The sequence below is a fragment of the Dermacentor silvarum genome, chromosome 3 (assembly GCF_013339745.2).
Source record: "Dermacentor silvarum isolate Dsil-2018 chromosome 3, BIME_Dsil_1.4, whole genome shotgun sequence".
Classification (NCBI taxonomy): Eukaryota; Metazoa; Arthropoda; class Arachnida; order Ixodida; family Ixodidae; genus Dermacentor; species Dermacentor silvarum.
Window position 1 is genome coordinate 204,840,622 of NC_051156.1, and position 16,709 is coordinate 204,857,330.

Here is a 16,709-nt window from a genome sequence, read left to right on the forward strand (position 1 = left end):
TGTTTAACCTCCTCATTGAATGAATGTTGTGTGTGTGCGGCACCTTGCGTTCATGTGTTCATTCTGCCTGCTCAAGCAAGCGTACCAGGCGTTGACGTACGCGTGACAGTTGCACTGCATAGCAACGGAAGCAAGTATTAAGCAGCTGTATAACGAATAAAAACATAAACGTATAAAGTATGTAAAACAAAGAGACAAGAACACTACCGCTTGCAGCAATTCTAACCCCGTTACCATAGCCGGAAAGTTTTCGGGGGGGGGGGGGGGGGGGGGTAGGCGGAGGGCTGGGGCCCGACCAGCTTTCCGAAACCTGCCCATCATATATATATATATATATATATATATATATATATATATATATATACAGTGAGGTATTTACAGGTTTACATGGACCGTGCATTGATGAATGTTTACTACCATTTATATGGCCAACTAACGTATAGACTCGTGTAAGGGCTGCACTTCTCTGTCCCGAATTTGACGGGCCTTTCATATTACTGGGCAAGTTGACGTCATTTTTCCAACTACGAGTATGAAATCAGCCGTAAACCTCCGCGATCGCCTCCTCTCGACATCCAGTAGCGACGCCCGAAAGTACGCTGCGCGCGACAATTCGCTGTTGAGCCCGATCAAAATCTGCGCACTGAACGCGATTGCTTCTCAGTTGGATGTCTTTTCTTTTTTTTTTTAATATTGGATGTCAAGTTGGAAGTGCGGCCCTTACACGGGTGCGATCCTTACACGGATTTACACGGTAAGAATCTTCTTTCGTGTAATTGTCTTTTACTTCACTATCACTAATACTGCTTCGCCTTCCCGGCCGAACTGCACTCATTTTTTTTTTTTTTTTTTAGTACTTTGAGTCCGAGTATAACCTCCTAAGACCCCTTGTACAATACATTGCACATTGCCTTCAACTTTTTTTCGAAATTCACTCGGAAGTGATTACGCAAAAATATTCATTCTGGGTATGAAGTAAGGTGCATGTGTAACTGTAAAGGAGAGGTTTACTCGTATTCTTGTCATCCGCTTTCGAGAAATTTGACTGTCGTCCATGTCGTCCCAGAGGGCCTGAAGAAACCTTGAGGTACGTTTCGAAATCACTGAGATTGCGTGAAAATACCAGACGCGGCAGCAACATTACAATATATTACACGTAGTTCCACCATTTCTGCGTTTAAGCAATTAAATGCAGTTTTTACCGTAGCAAATATGAGGAGATGATGCAGATAGTTATTTTTTTTTCACGTACACGGAGAAGCAGCTTTTGGCATCTACCCATGGCATATAAATTTTAAAAATTGTTTTTCAAGTTTGTAACACAACATTATACAATAAAAATCAACCTGAATAGCGATTGAGTTCCCTATAGTTGTGTTGGGGTCTCAGGAGGATAAGCGCTGCTGCGCATGAGTTCTAAACTTCTATTTATTCTGATTTCGAGCGAATCCGGCTTACCATCATTTGGGTTACTGAGTGAATTCTATATACAAGGTGTTTCAGCGAACACTTTCAAATTTTTTTAAAGGTTGTCTGTGGCAGATAGCACAATTCTAGTTCATGAGCTCGTCTACTCGAAGAGGCGGACATTACTTGCACAAAAAATTTAAATGCATAATCTACTAAGTAACAGAAATTCTAACAGAAATTCTAGTTCATGAGCTAGAATTGTGCTATCTGTCACACGCAACCTTTAAAAAATTTTTGAATGTGTTTACTGAAACACCCCGTATTCATAGCCTCCGCATGCAAGAGGCGATGTTTCCATCCCTAATGCCTAAATGTTGTAAATAATTAGAAGAGCTTTTTTTTTTCTTTTTTCTTTTTTGTCGCCAGTCGTTAGCATTGACTACTGGAAAGAGAATCAATATTGAGACACATATCACTCACGTGCTTTTCACAAGCCGTTGATAGAAGACTACCGAAGAGGTCACTGAAGTCTGCAGGGTTTTTTTTTTTTTTTTTTTTTTTTTTTTTTCAGGATCAAATACGCAGACAAAGTAATTTTAAGTGAGGTGAACATACATCAACCTATTCATTCTCTAGGCACAGGCTATTCATTTATTTGGCTACCTCCTTCTCTTAAAAAAAATATGCTAAACTTTGTCCTGTGTATATATTTAAATATATTGTGTGTGTTCTCAGGGGACATTTTAAAGAACTGTTGAAGTGAGGAAACACAGACGAGGTAGCCGCGGCTGGTGCTTCGAACGCGCTTGTCCTCCTAGTGTCAGGATTTGCCGAAATAAAGCGAAAGTGTAAAGTAAAAGCCGTGCACGTCCGCGCCAACAATGAAGCCGCAATCTTTTAGCCGCAACAGAAGTGCAAAGGTGGAGGCAACGCAAAAGAATCCTCAATTATGTGGGTAAGAGTACTCCGACAATGACACTTTAGTGGCGCGGAGTGGGGGGGGGGGGGGGGGCTCTGCCCCCTGGGAAAACTCCGGCGGGGGCTCGAGCCCCGGAGCCCCCCGTAGTCGGCGCCTATGCCGGTTACCCTACTCCGGTCTTTCGCGTGGGACCGCAGATTCTGCACCACGGCAGTGTGCGTGCTACCGATCGCAGCGCCCCAAACAGCGTTTACGCTCGTCTTGGTTTAACTTTCAACGCATTGAAAGTGCAGCCGTTCCGTACACTCTGTGCAAAGGGACTGGCTTCACGGAGCCTTCGCTTGCCAAGGCACGGCCGGGCTCGACGCGCGCACGGCCGGGCTCGACTGGCACGCGCGCGTCAAGCCCGGCCGTGGTCAAGGTTGGCTACGTGACGTTATCTCTCCCTTTTACCTTCCTCCGTGACTCCACGCGTACCGTTTCCATAGAGACGTTGATGCTCCGCCGATCATGTGCCGCTGGTTACGCCCATCCCACGGCGCTTTTCTACGCATCGCCTCGCTTGGGTAAGTTGTTTCGATTTTTCTGCCGAAGTAATTCTGCTGTTTGTTGCGTTAAGAACTTTTTTTTGTTTGTTTTTTTGCTAGGCGTTTACTATGCGGGGTGAGCGTATTTTGCACATGCAGCATAGAATACGAGCCGTGGCGCCCGTTCGCCGTCCAGCCACCCGTTTGTTTCTGCATCCGTCCTTTCCGGAAGAGCTCGCGCATTACTTTCAACACGTAATTTTCCAAAAGTCATTCGCAGCAGCTTTGGTTTACAGCACATAATCTGTGGCTCACCTGCATCATCGCGCAAACGTTTTATTTGGCGCGGCTTGAGCAGTGTAATGCGCATTTGGGATCATTTTGTGAAGACTGTTTTGTGAAGGTGTGTTGTGAAATGTTTTGTGATGACATGTAGGGCGATGGTTGGTCCAAAGGTGCTGTTCTGAAAGATCACTGCAGCGTTTTTGAAGTTACGATACATTGTGTTGTTTGCCATTTGTCCATATTTGTCTTTGCTTTAGAGCAAGAGCGTGCAGCGCATATGTAGTTTTTTTTTTTTTTTAACATGATGTCTAGGCCTTCACCAAGAATCCTTGTAATAATCTTCTTTTATCAAGAGTGCAAACTTAGTATTGTGATAGTATGATATGTATTCAATACGTTGTGCTTGGATTTCTGCAAAGCCAATTGCTCAAGGCTGATATTGTAGAGAAAAAGCCTCCCCCCCCCCCCCCCCTTTTGTTTGTGTGCCAAGCCGTTGACAACTCCTGTTGTGTTGCTCTCCCGGGTAATGTGTTATCGCAAGAACAGATGGCGCGTTGTTTTTTTTTTTTTTTTTTTTTCTTTTTTTTTTTTTTTTTTTTTTACACGGTGTCACGCGTTTCCCCAAAACTCATTTCTTGTTGATCATGTGTAATAATTATGCTGCATTTCATCGAGCGTGTGATCCAGCATAGATAGATAGACAAGGCTCGGAATGCCTGAAGTAGACAAAGTGTTAGTCGCATTAAAATAATTTGTACAGAACTTTCAACCACAACGCTCCTGTCAAGAGCTGTACTTGGCAAACTTCTCAAGTTGGCGTTGCAACAGCCGTGATGCGAGAGGTGCCATTTGGCTTCCGGGATTTCAAATGCTGTGGCCGCAATTGCTGTGGTCATTGCAGTGTTGGAAAAGACGGCAATTCTGTAGTGTACTGCGAAATATACACCGCGTGAGGTGCGGAAAAGAAAAGGAGGGACGACAGGAAAGAGCGTACTCTCCTGCACTCTTGCCTCTCGTGTATCTCCTTTTAAATGCGAAGCATTTCTTGGCGAACATTTGCCACTTTGACAGTAGCTATCTATCTATCTATCTATCTATCTATCTATCTATCTATCTATCTATCTGTCTATCTGTCTATCTATCTGTCTATCTGTCTATCTAGCCGCCTACGTCTTGGTGCTCTCGTGGTGGTATCGTTAACTTGATGTTTACCAAAATTGGTATACTATGACAAGAGTGTATGAGAAAGATAAATGATTGCTCATGAATATCATGACATGTGTGTCATGTAGCTGCCATGAAACAGCTGCCTACGTCTTGGTGCTCTCATAGTCGTTTCTTTAACTTGGTGGGTACCAAAATTGGCATAGTATGACAACAGTGTATGGCGAACATAAATGATAGGTCATGACATGAATTTCATGATATGCGTGCCATGTAGGTCATGAAACAGCCGTCTAAAATTACAATGACCCAGCGAAAAAAATATTAGCACTCAAAGACCACTGAAATGGGTTCGGACGTGGGTACTAAGGGAAGGAAACACTAAATGATGATGGTAGAAGTCATAGTCATGAGCATGACTCAGCAAAAATGACAATGACTCAGCGAAAAAAGATTCACACTCAAGAACCACCGAAATTGGTTCTGACGTGGGTAGTAAGTGAAGGAAGCTAAAGGATGATGGTAGAAATGATAGTCTTGAGCATGACTCAGCAAAAATGACAATGACTCAGCAAAAAAAAGATTAACGCTCAAAAACCAATGTAATGGGTTCGGATCTGGTACTAAGTGAAGGAAAAGGCTAAATATTACCACTGAAATGGGTTCGCACGTGGGTACTAATTGAGGGAAACACTAAAGGATGGTGGTAAAACCTATAGTCATGACCATGACTCAGAAAAAATGACAATGACTCAGCAAAAAAATTAAACTCGAGAACCACTGAAATTGGTTCGCATGTGGGAACTAAGTGACGGAAAAACTAAAGAACGATGGTACAAGTCAAAGTCATGAGCATGACTCAACAAAATGACAATGATTCAGCAAAAAAAATAGAACGTAGAACCACACAAAGAAGAAGAAGAAAATTAGAACTCAAGAACCACTGGAATGGGTTCGGACAGTGGAAACTAAGTGACGGAAACACTAAAGAATGATGGTAGAAGTCAAAGTCATGAGCATGACTCGGCAAAAATGACAATGACTCAGCGAAAAAATTAAACTCGACAACCACTGAAACGGGTTCGGACGTAGGAACTAAGTGAAGGAAACACTAAAGGATGGTGGTAGAAGTCATTCATAGTCATGACCATGACTCGGCAAAAATGACAATGAGTAAGCGAAAAAAAGATTAACGCTCAAAAAAACAATGTAATGGGTTCGGAACTGGCACGAAGTGAAGGAAAAGGCTAAAGATTGATGGTTGAAGTCATAGTCATGAGCATGACTAAGGCTTTCGCCGCAAGGTCTCTTACGTCCTAGCTAAAGGGACTCCTCAGGACTCATGACATGAATGTCATGACATGCGTGTCATGCAAGTCAGGAAACAGCCGCCTAAGTCTAGGTGATCTCATGGTCGTTTCGTTAACTTGGTAGGCTCCCCGCACACTGCTTCGCATAACATCGATTTATACAGGGCGTGGGATCTGCCGGCTTTTTTACACCTTAAGGTGTATACCGTATAGACTCGTGTAAGGGCCCACTTTTCTTTCTTTCGTTGGCAATTTTGACGAGGTGCGGCCCTTACACGGGAGCGAACCTTAAGGTGTATACCGTATAGAATCGTGTAAAGGCCCACTTTTTTTCGCAATTTTGACGAGGTGCGACCCTTACACGGGAGCGAACCTTAAAGGGCCCCTAACCACCCAGAGGTCGAAATTTAGTTGTGGTGTTGCAGTTGTGCACGAAACTACAACGAACACATAACCGCGAAAATTTTTCGAAAAAAAAACTGGAGGACGAAGCTTCGCCTTTAAGAGTAGAACGCGATAGCCTTATCGGGACCCGTTCGCATCGCATCGTTCGCATACGTCAGGTAGGCTTCATTCACTGCTACAATGAACGTGGGAAAGCCAGCTTACAAAGACCAAGCTTATACCGATCCCCTTAAAGTCGGCTTCACTTTTAAAATGAAAGGCATTGCTGGAAAGACGTTTTTCCAGGGGCAATACAAGTAAGTGGTCTTATATTTAAATGTGGAGGCCCTAGCACCTTTTTTTATTATTTTATTAATTGTTTGCTATTGCCCCGACGCACGCAGGTCTGGTAGAAATGCTGGAAAAGGGGTTTGTGTTTGAGTTTCCTCGTAGCAGAATTAGGTTTTTTCGTGCATTCCAATTACAATCCGACGCCGATTGGTAAACAATCTGACGGCGAATCCGACGGCGAATCCTGACGCCGAATGGTAAAGTCGTGCTTTACCATTTTTCTGGCGGATTTCACTGTGAGAAATTCAATTTTTGTTCACCAAAACCTTGTACTACGTGGAGGGCCTGCGCGGTCGATGTGGTTGGATGATTTTCTCCGCCACCCGCGATCGCACGCCGGTTTCCGACGCCGGATTTTCTGCGACACGGGGCCCTAAACGCTATCGCGTTATGCCGTAATAGCCGAGTTATACGCGTATGATGATCGAAACACGGCCCTCGCTCGTTTCGGTCTTTCCTTCGCTGCCATGGAGGAAGAAAAATATAGGATGGAGCATTACGTCACGCAGCTAGCCTTGGCAAGCGAACGCTTCGTGTAGCCAGCAGTGGTGGCCCAACACGTGACCTCTTGCGTCGAGATGACGGAGATTTGCCGAGACGTTTGGTTACCGGTAGTTTTTATTCGCTACGCGCTTGGCCGGCAGCTGCTCACATGCAAGAAGGAAAAAGATTGTTCCTTGTTTTGTTTTTTTTTCCTTGGTTTTTTTTTTTATTTAGTTCAAGATCGCGAGTTTCAAATGGTTTCGAATGGGCATTAAAAAAAAGAATCAACTGAGAACTGGCGGAGTGTCACCACGTTCCCGTCCCGACTTGGGCGTCGCCTACGGTTTCGGCCAGAGGAGCTCCCCGCGTGGAATCTCCAACGGCTTAAAACTCCTCAGGACCTGAATAAAGTTCTTGACTGACCGGGAGTACTTTTTAAAACCTACCGCGCGCTCTGACGTATGCTCCTTACTGTGACGCTTTTATCACGGGTTGGGCCACCACAGTCGGCAACAATCGCGTTGCGGTATGACTCTTTTCCCGGCGCTGCCATGTTTGATCACGTGACACGTGGTGACGCGTCCATAGCTTGCCTCAGCTGCCTCCGTTGCCTCCTTGTTTACAATGCAAGCGCGTGACGCCGGTGCGGCGCAGCAAACCTCCGCTTCGACGCATATCGTAGACGGTACCTGTGTGGACGGCACGAAGCTTTGGCCACAGCTTTAGAGGACATGTAAGTGCTTTCAGAGCTCATTACGCCTTGTCCAAACGGCGCGAGCAGCGGTGTTTGTACTAAAAGCCGGCCTAGAAATGTATTCAAGCTGTCCAAACTTTACGCTTATGAATTAAATCAGGATCAGTGTGCTCTTCCTTCTTTATTTGGCAAACAGCGGCTTCTCATGTTTGTGACTCAGTAAAGTTCCTCGGTGTGGCCACTATCTGATTGTTAACTTTCAGCCTAATGTGTGCTCTGCTGTGACAGATTTGTTCTTGCTGCGCACAAAGCTTGGAATGTAAATGTTCTACGTTCAGTTTCCGACATTCGTGTCTTGTCGGTGTAGTCGCCGTCACTCATGCTTCGGCACATTGATTCAAGTGTGCGCCCATTCACCTAATATTGACACGTTGGCGATAGAGTGTGCGTAAGTTTACTTGCGAGTAGGGGTGGCTGTGTGTATAACGTGCGAGAAACTTACCATGTCAGTAAGTGGCGCTACTTCCTTTTGTAACGAGCGGTATTCACTCTTAAGTGCCGACGTTCCGGAGTTGGTCATTTCTTTGGACGTTAGCTATACAGCGCTGGCGGATTAGTTTTTTTTTTTTTGTTTTTTTTAATCCTCGAGAAGAGCTGTGCATCGCGAAGGGCCAGCAACACAGGCAATCTATATGTAGCAGCGGCGACACAGGTTGATTCCATTCCTTAATATGCGAATCACTATTTTTGCAGCTAACTACCGCAAACGTCTTCCCTTTATCGTTGCACATTTTGCAGCATGAATTGGGCACAGTGCATTAGCGAACACCCAGTTGCATTTCCGACAGCTGATCGCACAGTAGCAGAGCAGAAGCAGTAATGGTTTCGTATTCGTGCGCATTCGCTGAGGCAACGTATGGCGCGTCGCCGTAAGCGCCATCTCGTTCCTCTAGAGCAAACTGCTCCGCGAAAAGGGTCAATATTTTCCTTCCTGCATGTTCGCTACTCGCCGAGTGCTCTTCCAAATATCACATGACATACGTCATCGCCAACGCGCTTTTCAAAACGCTGTCCACTTCCGGTTAAGGCACGTCCACACCCTATCCACGCTAGCCGGCGAACCGGCCTCCAGTCGCTAATATAAGCGTATTTTCTTCTTTGTGTACAATTATTGCGAAGAGTGACAACGGTAAGAAAATATTGCGGCTTGTGAGCGTCGGCGATTCATTCCGATGCGTTGTCCGCTTTAGCTTTGAATTAGTGAACCTGAGAAGGCCTAGCGACGATATCGGCGCCGTCGAGCGATCAGCGGCGGTGAGGCTGCCGCACGAATGGGTCCCGGTCTCATTCTCTCAACGCCAAGGAAATCTCGCCGTTCGCGAGCAAATTACGCCGTCGAACGGTCGCCCGCGAATGGAAAACGGCGTGCGGCGATTTACTGTGCATGTAACGTGGACGGCAGTGGCACACCGACGGGGGGGGGTTCTCCCCTGAGGCCGAGTTACCCCTCCCCCCCTTTTGTTTCCTTTTCTTTCCTTGCGTCTTTGAGTACTGCAACTAAGATGCAAGATACACTCGCACACTTGCGCAAAACGCGCATTTTTTTACAGTTTCCCGTGAAGAAATTGAAATTAGTGCTGTTTAGATGGTATTGGCAAACTAAGGCAGACTTTCAACCTCCTCCCTGGCAGAGATCCTGAGTGCGCTACTGATGCACGGGCCTTAGCCGCGACCACGGTGTAAGAACAGGTACTCCGACGGAAACGCGCGGCGCGTCTCACTAATGTTGGGACGCCGCTAGGGGGCGCACGCATCTAGGAGGCTGTAGAGTAACTGTTACGGGAGCTCCCGTAGGGAGCATATACAGTAACTCTAGGTCACTCTACTCTAGGAGGCTGGGTCGCCGGGGGGCCAGACATTCCCTGGCCACCGTGCTGCGAGCGCGCTTTGCAGCATGTGTTATTTAAATGCGAAGCATTTCTCCGCGAACATTTGCTACTTTGACAGTATCTATCTGTCTATCTATCTATCTATCTATCTATCTATCTATCTAGCAGCCTACGTCTTGGTGCTCTCATGGTCGTTTCGTTAACATGGTATGTGTACCAAAATTGGCATAGTATGACAAGAGTGTATGACGAACATAAATAACAGGTCATGACATGGATATCATGACATGTGTGTCATGGAGGTCATGAAACAGTTGCCTACGTCTTGGTACTCTCATGGTCGTTTCGTTAATATGGTATGTAACTAGAATGGGTTCGGACATGGGTACTATGTGAAGGAAACTACTAAAGGATGATGGTAGAAGTCGTCGTCATGAGTATGACTCAGCAAAAATTACGACTCAGCGAAAAAAAGATTAACACTAAAAAAACACTGAAATTGGTTCGGACGTGGATACTAAGTGAAGGAAACACTAAAGGATGATGGGAGAAGCCATAGTCATGAGAATGACTCAGCAAAAATGACAATGACTCAGAGAAAAAATATTAACACTAAAAAAAAACGCTGAAATGGGTTCCATCGTAGGTACTAAGTGAAGGAAACACTAACACAGTGATGGGGGAAGTCATAGACATGAACATGACTCAGCGAAAATGATTAACACTCAAAAACCACTGGAATGGGTTCGGACATAAATGATAGGTCATGACATGCGTGTCATGTTGGTCATTAAACAGCCGCCTACGCCTCAGTGCTCCCATGCTTGTTCGTTAACTTGGTAGGCTCCCGGCACATGCTTCGCATAACATCAACTCCCACATGGTGTGGGATCTGCCATATTTTCTTAACTAAAAATTAACTATTATGTATTACTGAGAATGTTCTCACGATCACAAAATCAGCCAATAGCTGTTGGTGGGTCCAGCTGCTTGCAATGACAGTGCAAGGCAACACTGTGGAAGCGAGAGCAAGTGATTTTTCACTGTTTACAACAAGAGGTTGTACATTTCCTGCTGCATGTAGTGCAATAATACTTGGCTCACATGTTCACAGGAGCCTCTTGTACAGATTGGATACGTTTTCTTACTATGTTCAAAAAGTGTTACAGGGCCCCTTGAAAGTGTGTTGGAAATGTTCCAGATCTAAAAATTCATGTGAGGTAGAGGGAGAATCATGCGTTGTGCTATTTCCTTTTTATTCACTGAATGAGGCTTCCTGGCCATGTGTGCAAGGTTTCAGTTCCACATGTGACCATCATCTACCAACTAAAGGTTTATTTACGGCATTCAAATACTGGTGTTGCAGGGCCCCTTCAAGAGCTGTGTCCAGGAAGCTGTGGCTAGGCTATATCATGTCACCTGTAGCAGTCGGTATGATGAAAATAAAGCTAGGCTTATGTATAAAATATGACTGCAACTTTTTATAGCAATCAAAGCACTGTTCTCAAATACCTTGTGAAAAACTTGGTATAATGGTAGCATTGACCAGAACATCAGAAATGTTAATAACATAGGCATGGCTTTCCATTAATTCACGCTCATTGAATAGCAACACCATGGCATGTCGTTCACTTTTGTCAGAACAAGTGTGTAAACACTGTTTTTCTCACGTACCATCTTTCTTTAAATACTATATTAACAATAGGCCATGTACCCTAACTTTCACTAAAAGAGGCGTTTGCTTATGGCATGGCAACATTGGACAGCAGAAATGATAAAGGAATCCTTCTTTTACAGTTTGACATCAAACAAGAAGGTGAGACGCTGAACTTCTCAGTAAGTGAACCTACAAAGATGCAGGAGACTTCGGAAACAAGCAAGACGACCGAGGGGAAGCCTGTGGTAGTCACTATTACACGAACGAGTAAGACATTTCCCTTTTTCCAGGTTTTGTGATGCCAGAGAATGTGGACAAAGTACCGTGCCAGAAGTGCTACACAATATAATAACAGAATTTACTGGCACAAAAAGCAGTTCTCCTTAATCTTATGGGTTGTTGAGAATTTGTGATGTAATGACACCAGTGTTAAAGTGAACGTCAATATATAACATGAACCTGAATATAGTAAGGGGGGGGGGGGGGGGTATACGCTTGGAGTACTTAGTATATAATGCCACTCTGCCTGCTCTTTCACCCTCACTCTTCTTAGACAATGTGTTGCTAGAGGGGTTCCACAAAAGAATGTTCCACATCTGCTTCCATGGCCTTGAGTGGTGCTAACAGTCCCAGGGTTTTATATTGTATGCATAAATACCGAAGAATAGTGGACGTGGAAACAGCCACTGCCATGGCAGAATTGGTAGAGCAACGCATATGTAATGCTGAGGTAGGCTCAGCTCCCACCAGCGTCAAGTTGCTTTTTCGTCCACTTTATTTCCCTTTAGGGTACGATTTCTGCACCAGTTCAGTCTACCGAAAAAATAAAAAAACTGAAAAAGATTTCATTTTGTCCACAGAGTTTCTTTCACACTGAAAAGATGTCCCCATTCAAGCCGTTTCTCATTCTCATCTTAGCAAAGTTGTTGGCAACCCGAGTGAATAAGAAATGTTTCCTTTGTTTTCAGATGTCCACGCAGACAAGATTTTTGTTGATGTGAATGTACCAACTGAGGCAGGAACTGCATTAGGAGCAAGCAGGCCGAGTTCATCAGGAAGTAACCCTGTTGGAGCGGCGGCTCCCACAACAACAGTTCCAGCCACATGTGTCAAAGGGCTTTTGGAACTTGCCCGTCGTATAATTACTAGGGCCAAGAACTTGGTAAAGTCACTTTTCAGGAATCGAAGAATAATAATTTAGAGATTTTTTCTTTTGATCTACCATAAAAAATTCTGTATGCCTCCCATTGGCCGTGTCAAATTGTGCCACAATTACGTTTAACTGTTGTCATTAATGCCGCACACAATTTGGCCTCACAGCATGGATTGTCTCATGGTGCGAAAACTGTGTAACTGACCTTTGGTCTTCAAATCACAATTAAATTGCTCAAGAGTCTCTCCTTGTTCTTGATGCCTAGTTCTGAATATGTAACGCTCATAAATCTCGTTCTCTCGTGGCACGCAATAAGATTCTGGTAACACTGACCAGAATATTAAATTTTAATAATGTAGGCGTAGCTCTCCCTTAATTCGCACTCATCGAATAGCAACACCATGGCATATCGTTCACTTTTGTCAGATCAAGTGTGTAAACACTGTTTTGTCAAGTACCATCCTTCGTTAAATATTGTATTAACGATAGGCCATGTATGCTAACTTTCACTAAAAGAGGCATTTGCTTATGGCATGGTGACATTGGACAGCAGAAATGATAGAACTTCCCTATACAGTTTGCCGTCAAACAAGGTGACTCGCCCAGCTTCTCATTAAGCGATGCTACTAAGATGCAGGAGACTTGGGAAACAAGCAAGATGACTGAGGCGCTGCCTGTCATCACTATCACAGGAACGAGTGAGACATTTTACTTTTTCCAAGTTTTGTGATGCCACAGAATGTGGACAAAATACCGTACCAGAACTGCTATGGAAAATAAATGAATTTACTGGCTTTTTTAAAAAAGCATTTCTCCCTAACCTTGTGGGTTGTTGCAAATTTGTGATGTAATGACACCAGCGATTAAAGTGATAACCTGAATATAGTAAGAGGGGTATATTATGACTGAAAAAAGGAGAGAAAATTATCTTCATATAGTGTGTCCCACAAACACTCGGAGTACTTAAATAATTCTTTATTAAAGCAACTCTACCTGCTCTTTCACCCTCACTTCTCTCAGACAACGTGTTGCTAAAGAGGTTCCACAAAAGAATGTTCCACATTTGCTGTCATGGCCTTGAGTGGTGCTAACAGTCCCAGGGTTATATATTGTATACATAAATACCCAAGAATGTGGTTGTGAAAATAGCCACTGCCATGGCACAATTGGTAGCGCAACGCATATGTAATGCTGAGATGGGCTCAGTTCCCACCAGCGTCACATTGCTTTCTCGTCCACTTTCATTTCTCTTTAGGTTATGATTTCTACACTTCAGTTCAGCCTACCGAAAAAAAAAAAAACATTTTATTTTGTCAACAGTTTCTTTCACACTGAAAAAATGTCCCCATTCAAGCATTTTCCCATTCTTTTCCTATAAATGTTCTTGAAAACCCGAGTGAATAAGAAATGTTTCTTGGGTTTTCAGATGTCACCGCAAACACGATTATTGTGAATGTGAATGTGCCGACTGAGGTGGGAACTGCATCTGGAGCAAGCGATCCAAGTTCATCAGTAAGTATGTAGCACTGGTGGAGCAGCAGCTCCCAGAACAGTTTCAGCCACATGTGTCGAAAGGCTTTTAGAACTTGCTCGTTGTTTAATTACTAGAGTCATCAACTTGATAAAGTCACTTTTTGGAATCAAATAATAATTTTGAAAGATTTTTTTCTTTGGATCTACCATAAAAATTCTGCATGCCTACCATTGGCCGTCTCAAATTGCGCAGCAATTACAATAAAGTGTTGTCATTAATGCCGTACACAATTTAGCCTCACAGTATGGACTGTCTCATGGTGCCAAAACTGTATAACATAACTTTGGTCTTCAGATCACAAATAAATTGCTCAAATGTCTCTCCTTATGCTTGATGCCTGGTTCTGAATATGTATCGCTCATACTATATCTCGTTCTCTCATGGCACGTAATAAGCTTCAAACTTCTTTATGACCACGCTGTAGCTGTTCCAAGACTTTCCTCTTCCTCCAAATCTGGTAGCATTGACCAGAATATTAAATGTTAATAAGGAATGACTCTCCCTTAATTCGCACTCATCGAATAGCAACACCATGGCACGTCATTCACTTTTGTCAGACCAAGTGTGTAAACACTGTTTTTGCCAGGTACCATCTTTCCTTGAATATTGTATTAATAGGCCATGTACGCTAACTTTCACTAAAAGAGGCATTTGCTTATGGCATGGTGACATTGGACAGCACAAATGACAAAACAAATCTTTCTTTTACAGTGTGACATCAAACAAGAAGGTGAGATGCCGAGCTTCTCAGTAAGCGATGCTCCTAAGATGCAGGAGACTTTGGAAACAAGCAAGATGAGCGAGTTTTCGCCTGTGACAATCACTATTACAGGAACGAGTAAGACATTTCACTACTTCCAAGTTTTGTGATGCCGGAGAACGTGGACAAAGTACCATGCCAGAAGTGCTACAGTGCTGCACAACATGACGAATGAACTTACTGGCTCAAAAAGCATTTCTCCTTAATCTTATGGGTTGCAACTTTGTGATGTTATGACGCCAGTGTTAAAGTGAAAACCTGAATATAGTAAGAGGGGTATTTTATGACCGCAAAAAGGAGAAAAAATGTTATCTGCACATAGTGTGTCCCACGAATGCTTAGAGTACTTAGATAATTGTTCTTTATTAAAGCCACTCTGCCTGCTTTTTCACCCTCACTCTTCTCAGACAATGTGTTGCTAGAGAAGTTCCACAAAAGAATGTTCCTTATTTGCTGCCATGACCTTGAGTGATGCTGGCTAACAGTCCCAGGGTTATATATTGTATACATAAATACCGAAGAATGTGGACGTAGAAACAGCCACTGTCGTGGCACAATTGGTAGAGCAACATATATGTAATGCTGAGCTGGGCTCGACTCTCACCAGTGTCAAGTTGTTTTTCGTCTGCTTTCATTTTCCTTTAGCTTATGATTTCTGCACTTCAGTTCAGTCTAGTGAAAAAAATAAATAAAAAGGTTTTATTTTATCAAGAGAGTTTTTCACACTGAAAAGATGGACCCATTCAAGCCATTTCTCTTTTTATACAAGTTGTTGGCAACCCGAGTGAATAAGAAATTTTTTCTTTGTTTTCAGACCTTAGCGCCGGCTTGATATTCGTGAACGTGAACGTGCAACTTTAAACCACAACTGCATCAGCTGTAAGCGGGCCAAGCTCATCCGGGAGCAACACTGTTGGAGAAACTGCCACAACAACCGTGTCAGCGACCTGTGCCAAACGCCTTCTCTAAATGGCCCGTCGCTTGATATCTTGAGTTGTTAACCTAATGAGGTTTGTTTTCAGTCGTAAAGAATGATCGCTTGAAAATTTGTTCTTTTCATTTACAGTATTGTCTGCCTCCCATTGGCTTTCTCAAATTGCGTCACAATTATGTTTAAATGTTGTCATTAATGTCGTACACAATTTGGCCTCACAGCATAGATTGTCTCAAGGTGGAAAAACTGTATAACTGAACTTTGGTCTTCAAATCACAAATAAATTGATGAGTGCTTAATGCCTAGTTCTGATTATGTATCGCTCATATAGTATCTGGTTCTTTCCCCGTGGCATGCAATAAACTTCAAACTTCTTTATGATCATGTTGTAGCTGTTTCAAGACTCTTCTCCTCCAAATTGAAACATGTTGAATGCCACGAAGGCTTCCTCACCAGCAGTGTGCAGGAGCAGTGTTGCCTTCTAGCATTGTGGCTTCTCAGAGAATCCCACTGCTCTAACCTAGATTTCCAGCCTCTGCTTGAATCAGAGGCAGTCGTCTTCCAGGTTCCCAAACAGCAGCAAGGTAGGCGACTGACAAAGACTGTCCATGTTTCATGGTCCTTGTTGCTTGCCACACAGTTGTTGTGTGGCTGAGCTGTTTGGCGAATGCTGTGCTTTTTCGAGTCACACCAACCGACTGAGCGATGTATATTGGGCCAATTAGAGCTAGATGCAGTCTGAAGCCATGTGCTGAAGTGTCAGCTTTATTGAAGTGCCGGCTTTTATACACTGGCGTTCCTTTGAGTCTCGCCGATCAACTGTGCATGTATTTGGCCAATAAGAGCTACACGCAGACTGATAGCGAGCAGTGAACTGCCAGCTTTATTAGGGTGCCGGCTTTTAAACACTGGTTTTTCTTCGAGTCACGCCGACCGACTGTGCCATGCATTGGGCCAACAATAACTACACGCAGACTGACAGCAAGTGGTGAATTGCCAGCTTGATTAGAGTGCCGGCTTTCGTACACTGGTGCTGCCAGTGTTGCGAAGTCAAATGCCAGTATGGCCGCCTGACTTTGGACAGATTTGGTACAGACAAGACAGCATTCAATTCCCAGTATCTATATAAGGTGTTCGTAATTGCTTCATGTCCAAGTGGGGTTGCAAAGGTAAAAAAACATTGCTTAGTAAAGCATTTTTTGGCCAACTTGGTTCATAACAAAGAAGGAAAAAGCAGTAGCGTGAGAAAATAAGG

The 16,709-nt window shown here is 43.8% G+C and overlaps 1 protein-coding gene across 4 annotated transcripts; it reads left to right on the top strand.

Annotated features, from left to right (window-relative positions):
• The first annotated feature begins 2,700 nt into the window (after positions 1-2,700).
• On the top strand, positions 2,701-15,835 carry LOC119446526 (uncharacterized). Of its 4 annotated transcripts, none has more exons than XM_037710973.2 (7): positions 2,701-2,895; positions 11,214-11,340; positions 12,042-12,235; positions 12,858-12,924; positions 13,653-13,738; positions 14,472-14,598; positions 15,335-15,835. In XM_037710973.2, exons 2-7 carry the CDS (start codon positions 11,271-11,273, stop codon positions 15,379-15,381), a joined length of 591 nt encoding a protein of 196 aa, XP_037566901.1. In that variant the 5' UTR covers positions 2,701-2,895; positions 11,214-11,270; the 3' UTR covers positions 15,382-15,835. The 4 variants fall into 4 exon arrangements, with proteins under 4 accessions (XP_037566901.1, XP_037566902.1, XP_037566899.1 ...); XM_037710974.2 differs by having other exon boundaries at positions 12,864-12,924; XM_037710971.2 differs by having other exon boundaries at positions 2,705-2,895; positions 12,804-12,924.
• Positions 15,836-16,709: the final 874 nt, after the last annotated feature.